The sequence below is a fragment of the Athene cunicularia genome, assembly GCF_003259725.1.
Source record: "Athene cunicularia isolate RWA chromosome 4 unlocalized genomic scaffold, athCun1 chr4_part3, whole genome shotgun sequence".
Taxonomy (NCBI): Eukaryota; Metazoa; Chordata; class Aves; order Strigiformes; family Strigidae; genus Athene; species Athene cunicularia.
Window position 1 is genome coordinate 12,103,517 of NW_020799100.1, and position 18,896 is coordinate 12,122,412.

General features: G+C 45.4%; 2 protein-coding genes across 3 annotated transcripts in view; one reads left to right on the forward strand and one right to left on the reverse strand.

The window, feature by feature from the left end:
• The window catches only part of LOC113480167 (methionine--tRNA ligase, mitochondrial-like), a 5,901-nt gene extending 5,724 nt beyond the window's left edge, over nucleotides 1-177 (reverse strand). The window contains exon 1 of the mRNA XM_026848789.1: nucleotides 73-177. Coding sequence (XP_026704590.1) covers nucleotides 73-177 — 105 coding nt within the window. The remainder of the gene's footprint in view (nucleotides 1-72) is intronic.
• AIFM1 (apoptosis inducing factor mitochondria associated 1) lies at nucleotides 7-16,918 on the forward strand. Of its 2 annotated transcripts, none has more exons than XM_026848221.1 (16): nucleotides 7-1,475; nucleotides 4,097-4,187; nucleotides 5,155-5,184; nucleotides 6,321-6,433; nucleotides 6,565-6,695; nucleotides 7,506-7,596; nucleotides 8,366-8,450; nucleotides 9,145-9,221; nucleotides 9,933-10,041; nucleotides 10,743-10,850; nucleotides 11,865-11,953; nucleotides 12,034-12,174; nucleotides 12,723-12,865; nucleotides 14,613-14,737; nucleotides 15,306-15,502; nucleotides 16,685-16,918. In XM_026848221.1, the coding sequence occupies exons 1-16, from the start codon at nucleotides 1,374-1,376 to the stop codon at nucleotides 16,754-16,756; spliced, it is 1,704 nt and encodes a 567-aa protein (XP_026704022.1). In that variant the 5' UTR covers nucleotides 7-1,373; the 3' UTR covers nucleotides 16,757-16,918. The 2 variants fall into 2 exon arrangements, with proteins under 2 accessions (XP_026704022.1, XP_026704023.1); XM_026848222.1 differs by having other exon boundaries at nucleotides 4,097-4,183; nucleotides 5,154-5,184.
• Nucleotides 16,919-18,896: the final 1,978 nt, after the last annotated feature.

Sequence of the window (18,896 nt, forward strand, 5' to 3'; positions counted from 1 at the left end):
GAGACAGGTCGCGGTTGGGAACGGCGGTTTTCCGAAGCTGCGGTTTGCTCGGGGCCTTTCGGCTCCTCTTACCCAGGCAGAGGGCACCCGGGCCGCGGTTCCAGCGGCGTTGGGCGCTGCTGAATTAGGAGATAATTTGACAAAAACCCGTCTGGCGGCAAAATCGGCGCGGGGCATTACTCTGCCCTTGGTGCGGCGGCAGGACGGGCTGCCCGGCTCCACCGCCAGCGCATCACGGACGGCCGCGGGTGAAAAATGGGGGTGCGGGGGTGGAAGGGGCCCCACGGTGTCGAGAGGGCGCAGATGCTCAGCTCCCGGGAACGAAAAGGAAAACTTCTGTGTTTTAGAAAACCGTAAGTTAGATGGAGCTATTTAGCATATTTGTATCCAGCTGGGTGCTTGTGATTTTGCTGCGAGTTTCTATCACAAATATGTGCGTTTTGGCGGGGAGATCAAATGGATGTAGCAGTTTGCGAGTCGTCTGAGTGTTGAAGGAGGTGAAAGGTGACTTATGCCTCAGGTGGGAATACATTCTGCAGAAAAGCCCAACCACTTCTGCAAGCTTCAGCTGGCCGGCTGTCTTACAAACAGCGCTCGGGGCAATCGCCGTGATTGCTCTATTTAGAGATCTAATTGGGAGAGGTGGAAATCTGTGATTAAACTATAATAAAATAAAACGTTATATAGCTGTTCAGCTAGAGGCAGTCTTTGTCTTGCTTGCATGTTGGTAGATGCCTTCATCAGGGTTGGAAAACCTTGCTGTTCCTTTTCATTTGGGATGCCCTTCCTGTCAGCAGAAGCCTCTTTCTCCTGGTGGTTTACCTCAGTGGAATAAGCTGTGTTGGCAAAGGAATTTTTTGGTGGTACAACCATACCTACTGCTTGTTCTAACGAGGTTACGTTAGCCTCTGCTTGCAACGTGGTGAAGCAGAGGGCATCTTCAGACCAGCTCCTCCCTCCCACAGAAGGGGGCTGGAGAAGGGTGCAAGAACAGCAAACACACAGTATGTGAGCATCTCTGATATATTCTAGCGATTTGTGGCTTGAAGGCTCCTTCAGCTGGAGACAGTCTTTCTAGCTTTCTAGTAGGTGTTCTTGCTATTAATTTGTTCAGTTACTCTTTGATCTTGCAGATGTTTTTAGTATCCACAACTGCCTGGAGTGATTTTTTGTGGCAGAGAATGATTCACTACACTCAGATGTGGTACTGGGCTTTTCAAACAAGTAGCTTGTTTACTTGGTTTCAGAAATTACTTGGTCTCTAAATTTCAAAATGTAACTTTGTATTGACAGTCTTTTTTGTGTTTTTCTCTAATAAATTGTATTCCTTAGGCAACTTGTTGCAGCGCTGGAATGTTCCCATAAAACTGCAGATGAGCAGACAAGTGGCTAGCTCTGGTGTGCCCGGGGGCAAAGGCAGTAGTTCTGGTTTTGTCCTTATTGTGGGCTTGTCAACGTTAGGAGCGGGTGTCTATGTAAGTAGAAAGGTAGTTCGTGGAAAGAAGCTGCAATACATCTCTCCTGTCAAGCATCTGCTGTATTTCAGCTAACTTTACTTATCTTTTTATCTCTGTAGCTCTTTTCTCCTTCAGAAAACTTCAAGGGGAGCTAACTGAGCTGACTGGAAATTAACTTATGATACCTTTTTTAAAAATTGTAATTTCAGTTACCTTTTAGGTTTCTTTCCTATAAAGGCACTTTGTTTGCATGCTATGACTGACCACAGCTCTGTGATCTTGGATGAGATAGTAGCATAGTTCAGGGAGAGTTGGATAGCATATTGTTTTAATACCAAAGTAAAAACCATTCTTTGCTGAATCTCAATTCAGAGCATCAGTGTTTAGCTTGTGTGAGTATACAAAATCAACCCAAAATTGGTTGGCATATGTTTTTGTCCTACTCAGAGGATTCAGAAGGATAAAGTTTTTCTGCCCGGCTTAAAGAGTAAATCACATTCCTGGGAAGCTGAAGAGCAGCAGCATTACCTAGGAGTGCATGGTTCCAAAGTTTGTATCATATAAAACTTTGTTTCAAAATTAATTCTCTTGGAGGATGGTATTCTTTAAAAGTTCTGAGTCTTGATTTTTTCCTAATGAAACTCTTCAGATGCAGAAGGCTTCTGGGAAGTAAAAGTTCAGAAAGAGTGCATGGAGAAAAAGTCTTTCCCTATTCCCTTTAAATGTTCTTTACTGTGCCCTGCTGTACTTTTTTTTGACAAACAAGGTAACTGAAATTACAAAGTGCATTCTGCTTTTCCCATGATTTGTTAATCAAGAGTCCTTAATACTCAGCTCTTTCCTTCTCTTTCATTGCCTGTCTTCACCTACAGTTTTGCAATGTCATCATCTAAGATGCCCTTCTAGATCACTGACGTCTTCAGGTGTTCCTGGCAAAGCTGGCAGCAACCTATTGTTATACTTAATTGTAGGAGGAACAGTCACTGGGACAGGAGCTTATGTAAGATGCTTAAATAAATGTGTTTTAATTGGGTGAGAGGGTGGAGGGAGGGTACCTTTCTGTGTGTCATACCAAGTTAGCCATTTACTTTAACTAAACTGTCTTTGTGCTCTTTGGCCTCATATTTAATTTCAGGGGACACTGTCAAATAATTTAAGTTCACTCTTTGAGAATATCAAATTCTTAGTGGGAAAGGTTGCATTAGAATTAAATTTGCCACATTAAATAAATCTAAACCCAAAACTGGCCGCTTTCAGTTTGTAACCATCAGAAAGGCACAAATTAACGTATCTATTCTGCTGCCAGTAATGTTGGCATACAAAAAAAAAAAAAAGAAATAACGAAATGTAAGTATGCTAGAGGAAAGACAAGAAAACTTGTCTTAACTTTGTGATTTCTTCAGAGAAGGACAGTGAAACGTCATTCCATTTTCTGGTAAAGTACACAGCTATATTTTTGACAAGAAAGAACTTGGCATTGTTCCTTTGGGAAAATTTATCCTGAAAACCCGATTTGATAATTTGTGTGTATAGAATAATAATTTTTTTTTTCTAAGGGATCAGATTTAATTTGCTGTATGCTGCCCTTTGGACTCAAGTCTCATGGTTCTGCTTGCAGAAGCAGAGCTAGTTTTGTTATCCTTGACTTTTATATGTTTAAGGCTTTAAAAATATCTTTATCTTAATTCTTTTCAACACTGATGAGTTCTTATTTTCTGATATTTTTGACATTGTTTCAGTTCTCTGGATATGCTTTTGTCTGCCTGTGCTCTTTTTCATGCCTGACATTAAATTCCTCAGTTCTTGTTTGAGACTGTTTGCTATGTTATAGAACATATATTTTTCAATCTCCATGTAATTGTGGGGGTTGGTAAAATGCAAACTGTCTAGGGAGTAAAAGAGACTTCAATTCCTCAAAGGAATTAATTTTTGTTCAAACATTGTTTGGGTGTCATAACACTCGGTTAGCTAACAGTAAGTGGTTTGGCATCAGCTGCAGCGTTTTACCTGTCACACCTTCCCATTTAGGAGGCTTTTATTTCTTGCTGGAAATGTTCCAGTTTTAATACCCTTTCACAATTCAAAATACAGTAATTGGATAGATGGTTGTGTTTCAGACTGTCTTGATAGTGCTTTTTCTCTTTTATAAACAGAATAAAAGTTAATGTGATGCACGTGTGATACGGATTATTACCAAGGCTAGATTTTGCCTTAAGAAATTGTTTGCTTCCCTCTAATTTGTTAACTGTGGGGACAAATATCATACTGTGACTTGCTTCCAGCAGTGTCATTGTCTCTTGCTTCCAGTTGCTTCCAATTTTGCTGGGAAGTTAACTTGATGTCTTAAAAGATGTTTGCTCCTTGTCTATACCACTAAATTGTATCCCCAGAACATGCAGGCTATGCTCATACTGTCTCCCGAGTTCAACAGGCAAACAAACAGGTCAGCATTCAGACACGGGAATCTCTTCCAGCTGAAGGCTGTTGCCTACAACAGCCACGCTCCCGTGCCTGAAGAGCACTGCTAGCGTCAGTGATTCCACTGGTGCTAACATCAAAAGCCTGTTGGGGTGTAGAAGCAGAAGGGTGCCTTGATGCTGTAAGGTATACAAGGTAAATTTCTGCTGGTCTGTCTCCAGGTATACAGAACATTGAAAGAAAACAAAGAGCGATTCACCAGCCGCGTCACCTCATTAACTACGCGATCTCAAGAAAAAGCGTCTCCTTCTGGTGGGTACTAGCCTGCTAGTTCTAGGTTTGGGTCTGTTTGTCATAAGCTGCCAACTTGAGACCTCTAAAACAAATGGAACAGAGCCCTTCTGAAAACACAGATTAGCATAGGATGTGCCTTCACAGCATTGTCACCTCTCCGTTCATTCTGTTGTTTGTGAATTCCTGTGTCTTCCCAGCACAGAAGATAGTGCTAGCTTTCCATGACCCAGAACAAAGCTCTGTTTCACAGACAATCATGAGGATAAAGTGGGTTGTCTCTCGAGGCTCCTTTCTGCCCTTTATGCCTTCTCTGATAAAAGGAGAAAAGAGTTAGCCCTGCTTCTAGCTTTTACCCTTACGCAGTCTGGCAGAGACACAGTGATTCCAAAGGGACAATGTGGTCTGCCAGCACAAAATCCTCTGTGCTGTGCCACATACCTGTCCCATGCATGGCGGGTTGGGCATGTGAGAAGTATTGTGCTTGGACTACATGGGGAGGGAGGAGTCAGGACAATTAGTGAGGCTCTCAGTGATGCTTTGCAGGCTGTGTGGACCACAGGTCGCTCATTGAACGTCTCTTAATTTATGAGATCTCAAATTGCAGTGTCTGAACTATTGAGCCAAAGGATGATGTATTTTGTAATAAGAGTGGCTTTAGGTCACAGAAGATAGGGTATGTTATGTCACTTTACTAGGAAACCAACAGAAATAATATCCTGCAGACAGGACAGAAAAATGATTGCTTTGGTTTGAGGGAGAGGATAAAACATGATTGTTAGGTTGGGGCTGGAGGACAGAGAGTGAGAGCCTAAATGTTGAAGCAGAGGTCTTGGTAAGTGGACATTTGTGGAGACTCTGTCCCTTTATAGTGCAGAGCCTGTTAATCCTATAGTCTCCTTGAGTCAGCTCTGAACTGCAGCTTCCGAGATGCAGCATCCTTGATAGCCTGTGATTCGCTGAATTAAGTCAGTGTCTTCTCTTTCAGATACAGATGCTGCTTCTCAGGGCACAGCAGGTGAGTCTTGATGGTAATATTTAACTGACTGTTTTATTCCTATATACGGTTTAACTGCATGTTGCTTAGAAACAGGACCTGCATGTGGGAGGTATGGCATTCTGGTAGAAACTCAAAAGTTGGTCTCCTTTCAGAACACAATTACAGAAAACTATACCTTGGCATTTTCAGGAACTTTACTATCTTATAAACTGTTCACTGAATGGCCGGTGCAGAGTTTTGGTCTTGCTCACAAATTGGTTTATGTTCTTAAAGAAGACATGCAGCTAGATCAAACACTTTGTAGTTTGTATTTTCCAAATAATTGTGAAAATTATTTTCTGATCTGAGTGACACCCAGGCCACATCTCTTCTCCTGGTGTTTTGAATAACCTTCTGGCTATGTCCCTCTTACTAGCTTCGCAAACTGTCACTTACTGTAAAACCTGAATGTTGGATCTCTAGTACATTGTTTGGCCAGCATAGAGGCCAGGCATGTTTTTGCTGTCCTGAATCTGCTGTACAGAGAATGTCCTGATGTTATGTGAAGCTTCTAAAACTGTGTTGAATGCTGGAGGTGAGCTTTGTGAGTTTTTGACTTTGCAACCACTTCACCCAGCTGTGCAAGTGTAAGCAGTATTCTTAAATAGATCAACTCATAAAATGAAGCTCTTTCAGAGTCTGCTGGAGAAGTAGCACCTGTTCAGAGTAAGGCTTGAAACCTGTTAGCAGGGTCTCCAAACAGGGGTATTCCAAGCTTGTTACGTAGATCATTCTTATTCTTAACATCTCAAAACAGAGAAAAGTAGATCTGTAATAGAGGAGCTAAAGCCATGTGAATAAAAGCTGTGCTACTGGCCTTTTCTAAAACTCTGTGATTACCATTGAGCTCAGCTGTGCAGATCTGGCTTAGAAAAAACAATTTGCTGGAATCTGACAGTTTGATTTATGGAGGGAGCCAGCTTTGAGTGAAGGAGCAGTGTGGTTCTTGGGAAGTATATTGGGGTGGCAGGGAAAGGGAGGAGGAGCTGTTCAGAGGGTAATTTGCCAAAGGAAGTGTGAGTGTGAAAGTCATGTGGTGATATACTCTCTTCTTTTGGGGCCGGGCCGTTTTCCCTGCTCTGTTTGCAGTAAGCTGTTCAATGTGTCACCTGCAGCTCCGGGTGCTCGCCCTGAGGTCCCATCTCATGTTCCTTTCCTGCTGATCGGTGGAGGAACTGCTGCTTTTGCTGCTGCCAGATCCATTAGGGCTCGTGACCCTGGTGCTCGGGTAAGAGATGCCCTGTTGTAGAGCAGAGCTGTGGGGATGACTGAATACTGTGCTTGCTTCTGAGCCTCTGTCATGTGTTTTGCCATTTGCCTGGCATTGGTACAGCTGATGTGTTTAATAACCAATTAAAGGTGCTGATTGTGTCTGAAGATCCTGCCCTGCCGTATATGCGTCCACCTCTTTCCAAAGAACTATGGTTTTCAGATGATCCAAATGTGACACAGAGTCTGCGATTCAAACAGTGGAATGGCAAGGAGAGGAGGTATGTGTCACTTATGGGTAGCAAGGGTAGAAGGAGAGTGTTTAATGAGAAGTTGATGATGATCAAGCTGTTGTTGTGAGAGAACCACTACAGAGCTCTGAGGGACCTCAGGGTGCCATGGGACAAATCACTGGATAGATTTTTGTGTTTGTGGCTACTATGAAGAGAGCACTGAGGTATGCGTGTGTCTGTGTGCACCGTTGATAGGCTTAATCGACGAAGGGGCAGAGCACTGCACGCTGTGTGCAGAGCTTGCATGGTGGTTTGCACTGGAATACCTGACTGACTACCTGGTGGAGTCCGTGAGACTCCGTGATGTGGCTGCGGACTCGTAAGCATGGCTTCCAGAGATGCTGAGATGTTACAAACAAGTCAGTCGAGCACTAAGGAGCAGACTGAAAGGTGTGGCAGTGCTGGCAGTTGTCAAGAGGAGTGCTGCTTTGCATATGAGAGTTAGCTTGGTGCTTAATACCTCTTGAATCTTGCTGTGATTCCCTTAGACATACACCACCACTGGCAGAAGTTCTGTGAAAGAAGTTAATGGTAAAGATGGGGTTACAGATTCACAGTTTAAAGCAGAGCTCCAGGGAACCCAGATCACATTTGATTCTTGTGACTTTTGTGATAAAGCCTTACTGATCTAAACCCTTGAACTTCAACAGTGTGAAGACCTTAATCCTTAAAAATAGATAAATAAGAATTCTGGAGCTTTTTATGGATGCATAGAGTTGTCTTTGTACCACTGGTAATTGCTGAATAGCTGGTATCACAGAGAAAGTAGAACCCATTTGATAATGGAGCTTTTTTCAGTATATATTTCCAGCCGCCGTCATTCTATGTGCCTGTTCGTGATCTGCCTTTTGTAGAAAATGGTGGAGTAGCAGTTCTCTGTGGCAAGAAGGTGGGTACAGCACTAGCTGTTGTTCTAGCATCATACAGTTCTTCCCAAGCAGAGCCTGTGCTCTGAGCTGAAACTAAACAACTGCAGATGGTGGTGTGGAGGGTTGGCTGAGGAGGAGAATGTGTAAAAGTTTGGGGAAAGTGTACATGAAGAAGCTGGGACTGTGCTAATCTTAAGGGCAGCCTGAGTGAAGTTTGAAAACAGGAGAAGCTGTAAGCAATAGTAGTGAGCTGAGGGAAGGATAAGTTTAGAGTTTGGGCATGGGACAAGAATATGTAGAGCTTAGAGACAGGGTGTGACAGTGGGAACTAGGCTGTATATTGGTCAGAGGGTGAGGTAAGGAGAGGAGAGTGATCTGAGTAGTGGGTTATAATGTGAGCAAGACCATTGTGCTGAGGCAGTAGGAAGTTCGGAAGAGTTTATGGGTTTATGGTGAGGCTTCTAATATATTTGGTCCCTCAGTTTTTTTTATATGTTGCTAAAATAAGATTTCAGTGACTCCTCTTACTGCTGAACTACACTAGGTGTCTGATTCCGTTTCTTAGACTCAGATCCTGAGTCTAAGAAGATCAACCTGATCTATGATAGCTGCCAAAGAAGTCTCAATTTCTACTTCGTCTTCTCCCTTCCCCCCTCCCACTCCCCTAAACTTAAAGGTGGGAGAATGTTACTTCCAGGTTTGCTTCTCTAATCGGTAGTCTGTGCAGTTTAACTCGAACGGCCTACAGTGTGTGGAAGCTTGAGCTCTCCTGCTTGTTTAATTTTGCAGGTTGTACATATGGATGTTAGAGGCAACATAGTGAAACTCAGTGATGGTACTCAGATATCCTATGACAAATGTCTAATTGCTACTGGTAAGTTGTTGGGTTTCTTTATTCTTTCTCTTGTGCCAGGCTTTTAATTTCAGTGGTATTTATCTGACAAGGAGGTTTCTGCAGTGTGTGTCAAACAATAGAACAGTCACATGAAGGACAGTCATACAGACAACCGTGCCATTGAGTTTTTCACCTGCCTCGCATCAGCCACCTTCTCTGGGATGTTCAAAGTTTTGCCCTGTGAAAATCAGCAGGGAAGGAGGAAAAGGTGATTTCCCTAGTGGCTCGGTAAAGCCGGCTCTTATACAGACCAGCCTCTTCAAATCTCGGTAAAGCCGGCTCTTATACAGACCAGCCTCTTCAAATCTCAGTAAAGCTGGCTCTTATACAGACCAGCCTCTTCAAACCTTGCCTGTAGCAGTAGCAAGCAGAACCACCAGCTCTTGCTTGGGTAGAGCACTGCTCCAGCATCTAACCCAAGCAGTTCTACAGCCCTCTGTGGTTCAAGTGGAACTGGCTGTCTCCAGGGCCCCTGGGTGACTCTTGGGTCACCTACTGCTCACACAGAAGGTCTTTCATGTTAAAAACCCAGACAGCAGCAGGGAATGGAGCATATTGTAACGCTTGGGCAAGCACAGTCCAGATTAAAAATACCTTTGCATTGTCTGAACAGCCAGTGACATGGCCATGGTATCATTAGTCACTCTTTCTCTCTCTCTCCCCGTGTCTTCAGGTGGCTCCCCAAGGAACCTGCCTGCCATTGAAAGAGCAGGAAAGGATGTACAGCAAAGGCTGACACTGTTCCGAAAGGTAATCTTGAGGTGCTGCTAGTCCTGGGGTGAGGTTGAAAAAATCAGAGCCACTACCACTATTTTCAGCTTCTTAATTCTTCTGCAGTGGGTCTGGGACAGCCTTGCCTTGGCAGCTGTTTCCCTCAACTGGTAACCAGGAGTCCATTTGCTATTTATTCCTTTTCCCCAGGCAGGTAAACACAGTAGGGTCTACTAGACCACTCATCTGCTTGCCTCAGGCCTGAGAGCTGTAATAATGTGTGAGGGGTTTTTCTAATTGCTTTTTAGAACAGGCATGCAACCTTCTCCTTAGTCTAGGTCAGGGAATGAATGAGGAATAAGCCATATGGGAACTTTGTGCTGCACTTCCCCAAAGGTCTGGTCTGCTTAACTGTGGGAAGGGAAAGATGGGTGATGTGAGCGGTGGCATCCTTGTAGTACTGTATGTGCTGTAGAACGTTTGTGTCTAGAAATTTTGTTGTAATTGCTTGTGAAAGTGAGGGGAAAATGCAGCAATCTGAGATTGCCTGGACAGGGAAAAGCTTGCACAAACATTAGGAGGCCAGAGAGTTTTTTCTGTGCCCTAGGCAAGCAGGAGGGAGGAGAACCATGTTTCTCTTTCTAAGTTTGGGACAGTTGCTCTTATTTCAAAGGGAGAAATTGGAGAAAAATACCTTCTGCTGCTGTTCCTGTTTGAGGATATTTGAAATGGGAATAAATCTTCTTTCAGATTGAGGACTTCAGAAGTCTGGAGAAGATTTCAAGAGAAGTCAAGTCCATCACAATTATTGGTGGTGGTTTTCTCGGCAGTGAGCTGGCCTGTGCTCTGGGAAGAAGAGGTAAGTGCTTCTGCAGGTGGCTTGTCTTCACCTGGCACCTTGACAGAAGTGATGGACATTAAATATAAGCAGCCCGACATTATAAACTGCTTTTTCATTCCCTGACTGCTGATTTATTTTTTTTTTTTTTTTGCAGAGGCTTGTGCTTTGCCTGAAATAATCTTAAAGCACATGTGTTTTGTTGGCTCTATGGCCTGACCTGGTTTTCCATTTTCTCGTTAGCTGTCAAGCAGCACCTGACCACAAAGGTTGTTGTAAGTTGAGCTCGATGGAAGCTCTGCAGGCCAGTGTGTGTTGCAAAGTCATTCTACCCTGTAAAAAGTTACATTTGCTCTCTGTGCTAAAAGCCACCCTATAACTACTGATTCAAAGAGGTTGTAAACAACCGGATTCTACTCTCAAGTGTGTGCAGCTTTTTGAGTAGTGTCTTTAGGGCAATTTTTCTAGTAAGGGAAGTTTTCTCCAAAATACTAAGTGTTTTACTTAGAAGTCTGCTCTAATCCTACAGTTTGCAGGTGTATGTGAAACAGTGGTCAGTCAATTTGTGACTCCTGTGGAAAATCTGGGAGTCAAAACTCCTAATTTTGGAAACTTCTGTCAAGCTCCTTTTGTAAAGTAAAGCACATGTTTGTGTCCTGAAGTCTGTGCTGCTGCTCTTTATTTATGGGTTGTAAGAAGCCTGCTCTTTGCTTTCCTTTCAGCACGAACCAGAGGCCTGGAGGTGATTCAGCTGTTTCCAGAGAATGGCAATATGGGCAAAGTCTTGCCTGAATATCTGAGCAACTGGACCACAGAGAAAGTCAGAAGAGGTGAAGCTGCACTTCAGTGCTCCTCCTCTGCGAGTGTCAGAGCTGTGGTGTTTAGGCCCAGTGGCTGTTGTGTAGCGATTCCTTGTTAAATACAGCTCTGCCAGCGGAGCCTCAGGAAGACTGGGTCCCTTGAAAGGTGGCCCAGGTGCAGAACAGAACAAGTTGCAGTTCAGCCAGTTTGGATAGCACAGAGCTTCTGTGAATCTCAGACTTCTTAGCAGTTCCTCTGGGATAGCCAAGGAAATATGCATGCTGATACTGGGGAAATTTTCTCTCTGGCTGTTCCTCCACAGAATTATCCCTACAGCCATGCTTGTGAGTTATTTTAATGGCCTCTGTAATCTGGTTTACAATAACTGCCTGTTCTCCTATTTGGAGTTGCTCTGCTCTTGAATAATTTTACTTCTTGGAGCCTAATGCAGTCATCCTGGAGGCACTGTGAGAGAAGGGGCTTTGTGGAGCCCCATGCCTTATGCATACACATTTGTAAAGCCAGCTGCTGTAGTGTTTAGCTGATAAAGTCAGTAAGATCTGAGACACCATTTGCTATATTAAGTGCAGAATATATTCCTGTGGAGTGGGGATAGAGGGAGGAGGGATATAGTTGAGGCTGCAGATTGCAGGGCCTGATAACCCACAGGTCTGATTTACTTTCTTTTGTTTATGGAAGCTGCCTTGTTGCACCCCTGGGTCTGACTGTGGCAGAGCAGTAGGTAATTAAACGTCCTTAGTGCCTGAAAACCTGTCTTGGGGAGTTCTTTGACCTTGTCACCGTATGAGACGTACTTCTGATTGTCATTTAAGTAGCTCTTTCAGCCTTTATGGATGGGTCTCTTTCTCCTCATGCTTCACTCAAAACTGTACTGGCACATGCAGCAAAGATAAGGTGGCCTCTCCCTTGGTTCCTGACCTGGTCCCTGCTCTGCCTGCATCCATTTGCACCAAAGATGCCTGCTTCAGCTGAAATCTGTCTACCCCTGAGCAAGCAGTTACGTTTCTTATGTTTGTTTCCAGAGGGTGTTAATGTCATGCCTAATGCTGTGGTCAAGTCTGTCTCTGTCTGTGGCAATCGGCTGATGATTAAACTGAAAGATGGCCGAAAGGTAAATTTAAAAGCGGGGAGAGGGTAAAGTTTGTAGGGGCATTGAGAGAATTAAGGTAATAATTATGAATTCCCAAACAGGTGGAGACTGATCATATCGTGGCTGCAGTAGGGTTGGAGCCTAACGTGGAATTAGCAAAGTCAGCTGGACTGGAGGTGGACTCTGACTTTGGAGGGTTCAGGGTGAACGCAGAGCTCCAGGCACGCTCCAATATCTGGGTGGTGAGTATGTGCAGAGGAGTCTTCTCTCAGCTGGTTATGCTGATGCAGTCAGAACACAGAGTTACGGGGGCTGATATACCTCAATTAGGTGAATGGAGTTAAAAATAGCAACTAATGAGACCGGTTGTAGTGCAGATCCTGCCAGCAGCCGTAAAGTCTGTTCAGGCACCACGGCACACTTTGTTGCTGTGGCAACAACTGTGTGAGGTTCTGAGTATTTATGCTGTGTAAGAGGAGGTGGGGTCACCTAAAGATAGTATGGATTACTCTATTGCAGATTATTGTGTAAGAGTCCCTTTGGTGGGAGTCGAGACTTTGATTCCTCTGGAAAATGTACCTGATGCTGTCTTATTTTTCCAAAGATCGGTGAAAAATGCTGAGACTTGTGTAGTCTGGAGAGTGGGATAAGGTAGTGGTGGTATTTGGGGTTTGTCAATAAAACTCATTCGTAATTCCACTTTGTTCTTTTCCCAGTGCCTTTTTTGTTTGTGCATTAACTTAAGCTTTCAACATCAATGTTCAGTTCTCACGGAATGGTTCTTTTTAAGGCAGGGGATGCTGCCTGCTTCTATGATATCAAACTAGGTAGGAGACGTGTAGAGCACCATGATCATGCTGTTGTAAGTGGAAGACTAGCTGGAGAAAATATGACGGGAGCTGCGAAGCCCTACTGGCATCAGTCCATGTTCTGGTAATGTTGATGTTTTCTTTTGGTATTTCTTACTTGGCCACATTGTAGGAGCTATGAGAAGATACACCTTGTAAAGGTTTCTGTTTCCCGAGTGTAGTGAAACTGCTTCAGCAAATACCTTGTACAGCTTGTTCCTGGAAGTTCAGGGAACGGGAAGGCATTTGAGCATTCACTGCTCTGCCCTGACCTCTCTGAGATGGTTTTCCTTCCCACAGAGCACTGTTTCTCTCTGAACGAGTCCTATTCAGCAAAGCAGTAGCAATAAAGAGCAGCCCCTTTCCTCAGAGCAGGCTAATTTACCAGTTGAACTTAGCAGCAGCTTTTCTGTTACAACTATCTGAAATTCCTCAGCACAATCTGTTGGTTTCAGTTGTGCTGCACGTTTGCTGATTAGCTGAAATGATGCTTTAGTAGCAGTGTATCGCTGCATCCAGGAGGGTATGTGCAAGTGTGGTGTTTTCCAGAGAGAGGTGTTGAGAGGAAAACAAACAAAAACAGCCCACCAAAAATGAAATCCTGAAGCCTGTTAGCTCAAGGTCAGAAATTTAAAGTTAACAGGAGTTTGAACATGGGGAAAAGAGCTTTATTTTTCTTGGCGAAATCCTCTCAAACATAGTTATGACCTGCTGTCATTTACCTGAACTCTTGGTCTATATTGCATGAACACTGGACACAGAAGAGTTTCTTGCTTCTAAACGAGGACACAGAAGCATCCATTTCAATTGTGTGTTTTCCTTCAGGATACTCTTGATCATGACAGATACAGGCAACTGCAGGACTGTGAGTTGCAGTCTTGTGTGGTATTGTCAGCTGTTAACTCCAGGGGTTTGCTGGCCCTCACAATGTGAGACTTCCTTCTCCTGTGCTAAAAAGCTGGCAACTGATAGGAACTCTTTCAGTGTTTTTTCAGGATGTTTATGATCCTTCCTGAGCTCAGACTTGCCCACTGCTGGATGCCTCAGCTGGTATTCCTTTCCATAACCCTGGTCTGTGCTGGAGCATTCTGGCCAGGAAGGTAGTGATCTACGTATAGAGATATCCAAATTGTTTGTGATGCATCTATTTCCTCAGCGTAGTTGGGAACACTTGACACATTGTACTTACTAGGCCCCAAATCACAACTGCTTTGACTCCCATAAGCATCCCAGTTCAGGGAGGTGTTACAGCAATGTGTTCTTCTCTTTTAAATGCTCTCTCTGAAATATACACTAAATAATTGTCTGTGATGTGAAGCCTAGTGCTTATAACTCAGCATTGCCAGAAGTTTGGTCAAATGATCTTACTAGGACCTGGAAGGACACTTGCTTCTGCCCCAACTCTGTCTCCTAGTCACATTGGTACTGAGCAAGCGACAGAGAAGATTTTTGCAAGTACCTACTGACTGCATCCTGATACTCATATTTGAATACTGAGGTCAAATGTGTGACTTCCTAAACGGTTGAGATACATGCAAGCTCTTGGAAGCCAGCCAATGTCCTTCATGGGAGCAGGCCTTAAGTATTACAAGTTTTTGTATTATACATTGAACTGGTTTCTTCTGAAACTGATGACCTTAGGCTTGCTGTAGGGAGTCCTTGTTCCACCCTGATGCATGCATAGGAGACTGATGTGTGTCAGTCAGCCTGCATACCGTGATCTCTCTCTCACAACACTGTCATTAAGGATTTGGGGCTGGTTGGAATTGCCTTGTATCTGTCTCACTAATGATACAAATTTTTAAATTTTTTTTTTTCTGCTTTGTTCCTAGGAGCGATTTGGGTCCTAATGTAGGGTATGAAGCCATTGGCCTTGTTGACAGTAGTTTGCCAACAGTAGGAGTCTTTGCCAAAGCAACAGCAAAAGACACACCAAAAAGTGCAACGGAGCAGTCAGGTAGGGCTCTAGTCATGCTTGGGAACTGTGTGCATGAAGGTTTCTGTGTGTGGCTCTGTAGTGGCCACAGAGTCTGTCTGATCTCACTGTAGAGCACTAGGAGACATCAATCTTTTTCCTTCTTTTCTAGACCATGCTTCAAAGGCTGGTTTTGATATTAAAATGTTACTGAAACATAACATTCCTCCAAGAAGACATTGTGTAACTCATTTACCAAAATTAAACCGTTTTTTTCCTGATGGAAGTTTAATTTCCTCCATAGAGATAGAGCAATCAGGTTTTGCACAAGAGATTATGTGCATCTGAGCATATTTTTTCTGTATATGCTGCCTGGAAGAAAGAGACTGTTCTGCCTTTCGTGTTTGGTGATGGAAGTTGGGCATTGTCAGTGTTGTGCTTCATATTAGGATTGCTTCATTCTTGTGTTACTGAAACAACTTTTGCTGGATGCAACTCAAAGGAAAACACTTTAGAACCCTGCTCTTTAGTTTGCTTTCACTATCACAGGCAAATAGCTGCTGCTTTTTTTTCTGCACTGGATGTTTGATATCTCCTGTCTTTACATTAGGGACAGGTATTCGATCAGAGAGTGAAACAGAAGCAGAAGCCTCAGAAGTTCACATTTCTCCAAGCTCTTCACCAACGCCTCAAGTTCCAAAGCAGGGAGAAGATTACGGCAAAGGTGTCATTTTCTACCTCAGGGATAAAGTTGTGGTAGGAATCGTATTATGGAACATCTTCAACAGGATGCCTATTGCTCGAAAGGTCAGTGCAGGACTAGTATGCTGAACAGTGAGGCTTGCTTAGATAGGGGATTTTCTTGGGGAAAAAATCAATCCACCAATTTAAAATGAGCATAAATAAATGCAGATGCTCTGTCTGGAGCAGAGTTGTGCAATATCCAATGGTAGTTCTGTCTCAGGTGAATTATGGGAGATGTCCATGTGCTTTTCTGCATGTTTGCTCAAAATTCTTAAGAGAAACAACTTGAATCAGCTTTATGCTTCAAGCCTTGCCTTTGCATGGCTGGAATTTCAGGCCTGTAATAAGTACAGGCAAGAATCACATGTGAGTGAGCATCAGAGTGCATGTCCTGGTTTTATGCTACTTTGTCTAATGTACAAGTGTTTAAAACAGTCTTAAACATCTATCATCCTAGATAAAGTCACAAAAAGTCATGGTTAGAAGCAGCCTTGAGTAGGTGCTTAGTCTGTCTCCACCTCCCATAGTCTGTCTCCATCCTCCAAGGTCAGATAAGCTATACTTAGATAATTTTTTAACATCTTTGAGGAACTGTAGTAGTTTAAACCATGAGAGTGATTCTACACTATTCCCAGATGCTCTGTCCCAAAGTGAACTGTTCTTAATGTTGGAAGTTTCCATTGGTATCTAATTGGAAGCTTTCATGATGCAGTTTAAACCTCTTACTTCTCTCGTGCCCATGAAAGAGAGATCCTTTCCTTCCTTCTCTTAGCATCCCTTCCTGTAAATCAGAGAGCCAAGTATATACAGGATCCTTGGCCTCTTAGTCTTGTTGTCTACAAGATAGGTTTCCAAGTTTAAGCCACTTACACTGGCCCCTCTAAGTCAGTGCAAAGAGACTGGCTCATCTTCTCCGGGTTGAGGTGAACCACTTTTTGAAGATACTTGTTCTCCCCAGCTGTAAGGGGAAACCCAGACATCAGAAACAAATCCTACAGGGACAGTGAGGCTGGTTTTAACTCCAGCATCCCTGCAGGTGGACAAGGCTACATTTAAGGGTCCCATATAAATCTTGCTGTAGTAAAAACCGTTGTGGTGTTGACTGCCCAAGTTGGTAAGTTGTCATCAGCAGAGCTTCAGAGAGGATCTGAGAAATTCACTACATTGGCTGGTGACCATGTACCATCTTGCAGCACTGGTTGGTTGTAGCATGTGCAGGTTTCAATGTGTTCTTCCTTCCTTCAGATCATCAAAGATGGGGAGGAGCATGACGATCTCAATGAAGTAGCAAAGCTTTTCAACATCCACGAAGACTAAACTCCAGAAAGAGAACACTGCAGTGGGAGTGAGTAGGGCAGCAGGGGCTGCTGGCTGTGTGCACCCCTTCATGTCAGACAACTTCCTCCGAGTACTTGTGAATATTTCCAGTCACCTAGAATGTGACTAATGTTTGCACCAATAAAGTCAGATTGTTCTAAATTAAATGCCTCCTGGTTTTGTGAGGGGAGGATGCTGCCTCCTGCTGTCAGTTTTCCCCCCTGTTTCACCAGCAGAGCAGCCTGCAGAGTTCCCTCTTCTCTTGCAGCACTTCCCAGCTGGTGAGCCTGCGGTCCTGCTGGCGAGCCGCATGGAGGGCTGCGCTCTTGGCAGCAAGTGCTGCCTCTGTAGGAAAAGTACATCCCGAGGGGATGAAATAGTACATGATGCAGTGGCTATCATGTAAGCTTGTGTTTGAAGCTGGGTGTGTGCTCCAACCAGAAGACTGTTATAATATGGGGTGTGGAAGGGATGGAAAGAATAAGGAGAGAGTTTGGAGTTGATAAGGCAGGAGATAAGGGACTGAATTATGGGAACAATGGAGGAGGTACACTAATGCAGCTTTAGAGAGCAAAGGCTGGAGTGGGTGATGAGAGCCAGTGACCTGAAAACACCTGTGGCACCTCAGGGCACTGAGTCTCCCTTGACTGCAGAGCCTCAGGGAGAGACCAGCACAGCTGCTCTTGAACCTGTGGTGTGTGAGGATGGAGAAAACACAGCTTCCCATGTCTGGAGCCCATCAAGGAGAGGCCAGCACAGCCATTGTCTCCCCCGTAGCACGCAAAGATGAAGTGGCTTCTCCATTGCCTCAGAACCCTCCAGCAGAGGCTGCACAGCCCACCTTGCCCCGGTAGCGCACAACAAAGGAGAGGCAGTGGCTTCTCCCTTGTCTGGGGGCCCAGGCCAGCAGCACTGCAAGCACAGGGACTGGCCGTGGCTTTCCCTGCCCACACACCCCTCACCTACAGATCTGCCTCGATGGTGATGGCCCTCCCTCTTCAGAAGGGGACACAATGCCCTGCACAGGGCTTGCTGCACGCAGGGACAGCAAGAGCAGCAGTTCCTCAGCTGGCACCAGGTGGGTCCCCCAAGGTGGCAGTGGGCCCTGAGCCGGTACGGCCTCCAGAGGGAGCAGCCCGCAAGGGATGGTTGCATGGACTTGCATCCTCTGCAAGCATTCAGCTGCCCTGAGGACACGGTGCTGCCAGCTGCCGCTGGGCAGACACGGATGCTTTTGAGGCCAATAAAAGATGACCATTTTCCCCCAGTGCTTGTCCATGCCTGATCCATCTCGGGAGAAAGATGGTTGCAGAGGCAAGGGCTGCACTCATGCAGCCTCTGTCCTTGGCTTATCTTGCAGACAGACAGCCCAGCACGTAGGACAACTGCCCCAGAGCAGGGGGACACGGGAGGAGAAGCCTCGCTGGCCAAGCTGGGTGCCTCTCCCCAGGGACGCAGCAGCACCCGGGCACGCACCCACTGCTCAGCCAGCAGGAGCTGCCAGCACCTGGCCCCAGCTACCCCTGCTGCCAGCAGCACCCTCTGCACCTTCTGCCAGGGGCAGGGAGAGCTCCAGCAGCAGCACAGCCATCGGCCGCCGACAGCTCGTCCCATCTGCTCCGGGCTCAGGCTGTGACTGGGGCGATGACACGAGCATGGAGAGCTGGACGCCCTCTCCGCCCAGTCCGTGCCACAGCTGAGGGGGACAGCCCGGTGCCTTGGGCGTCAGGTCCTCAGTCGCACACGCAGCACGGGTCAGGCGTCGACACCAAGAAGCCTTGAAGTGCGGGCAGCCGACGGCAGCGAGGCCCCCGCAGCTCAGCCCCTGCCTGGTCCCCATCCATGCGGGGTCACCGGTCCTGCCGGCAGGGCCCCTGCAGCAGCTTCCCTGGGCAGGGGAAGGCAGGTTGCCGCCGCTGCACCACTAGGCTGTTGCGGAGCACCTGGACGCCCTGTCCATTGGGGCAGCCCCGCTGCAGGGTCTGCACGGGAGCTGCCTGACCAGCATCGCGCTCAGCCCTGTGCTGTTTATTCACAAGTACTTTGGCATCTATAGTATTTAAGACTCCCGATCCTGTTCCTATGATACTGGTCTCATCTCTTGTTCGTCTTGGAGGGGTGCGGGTTCGCCCATGTAACC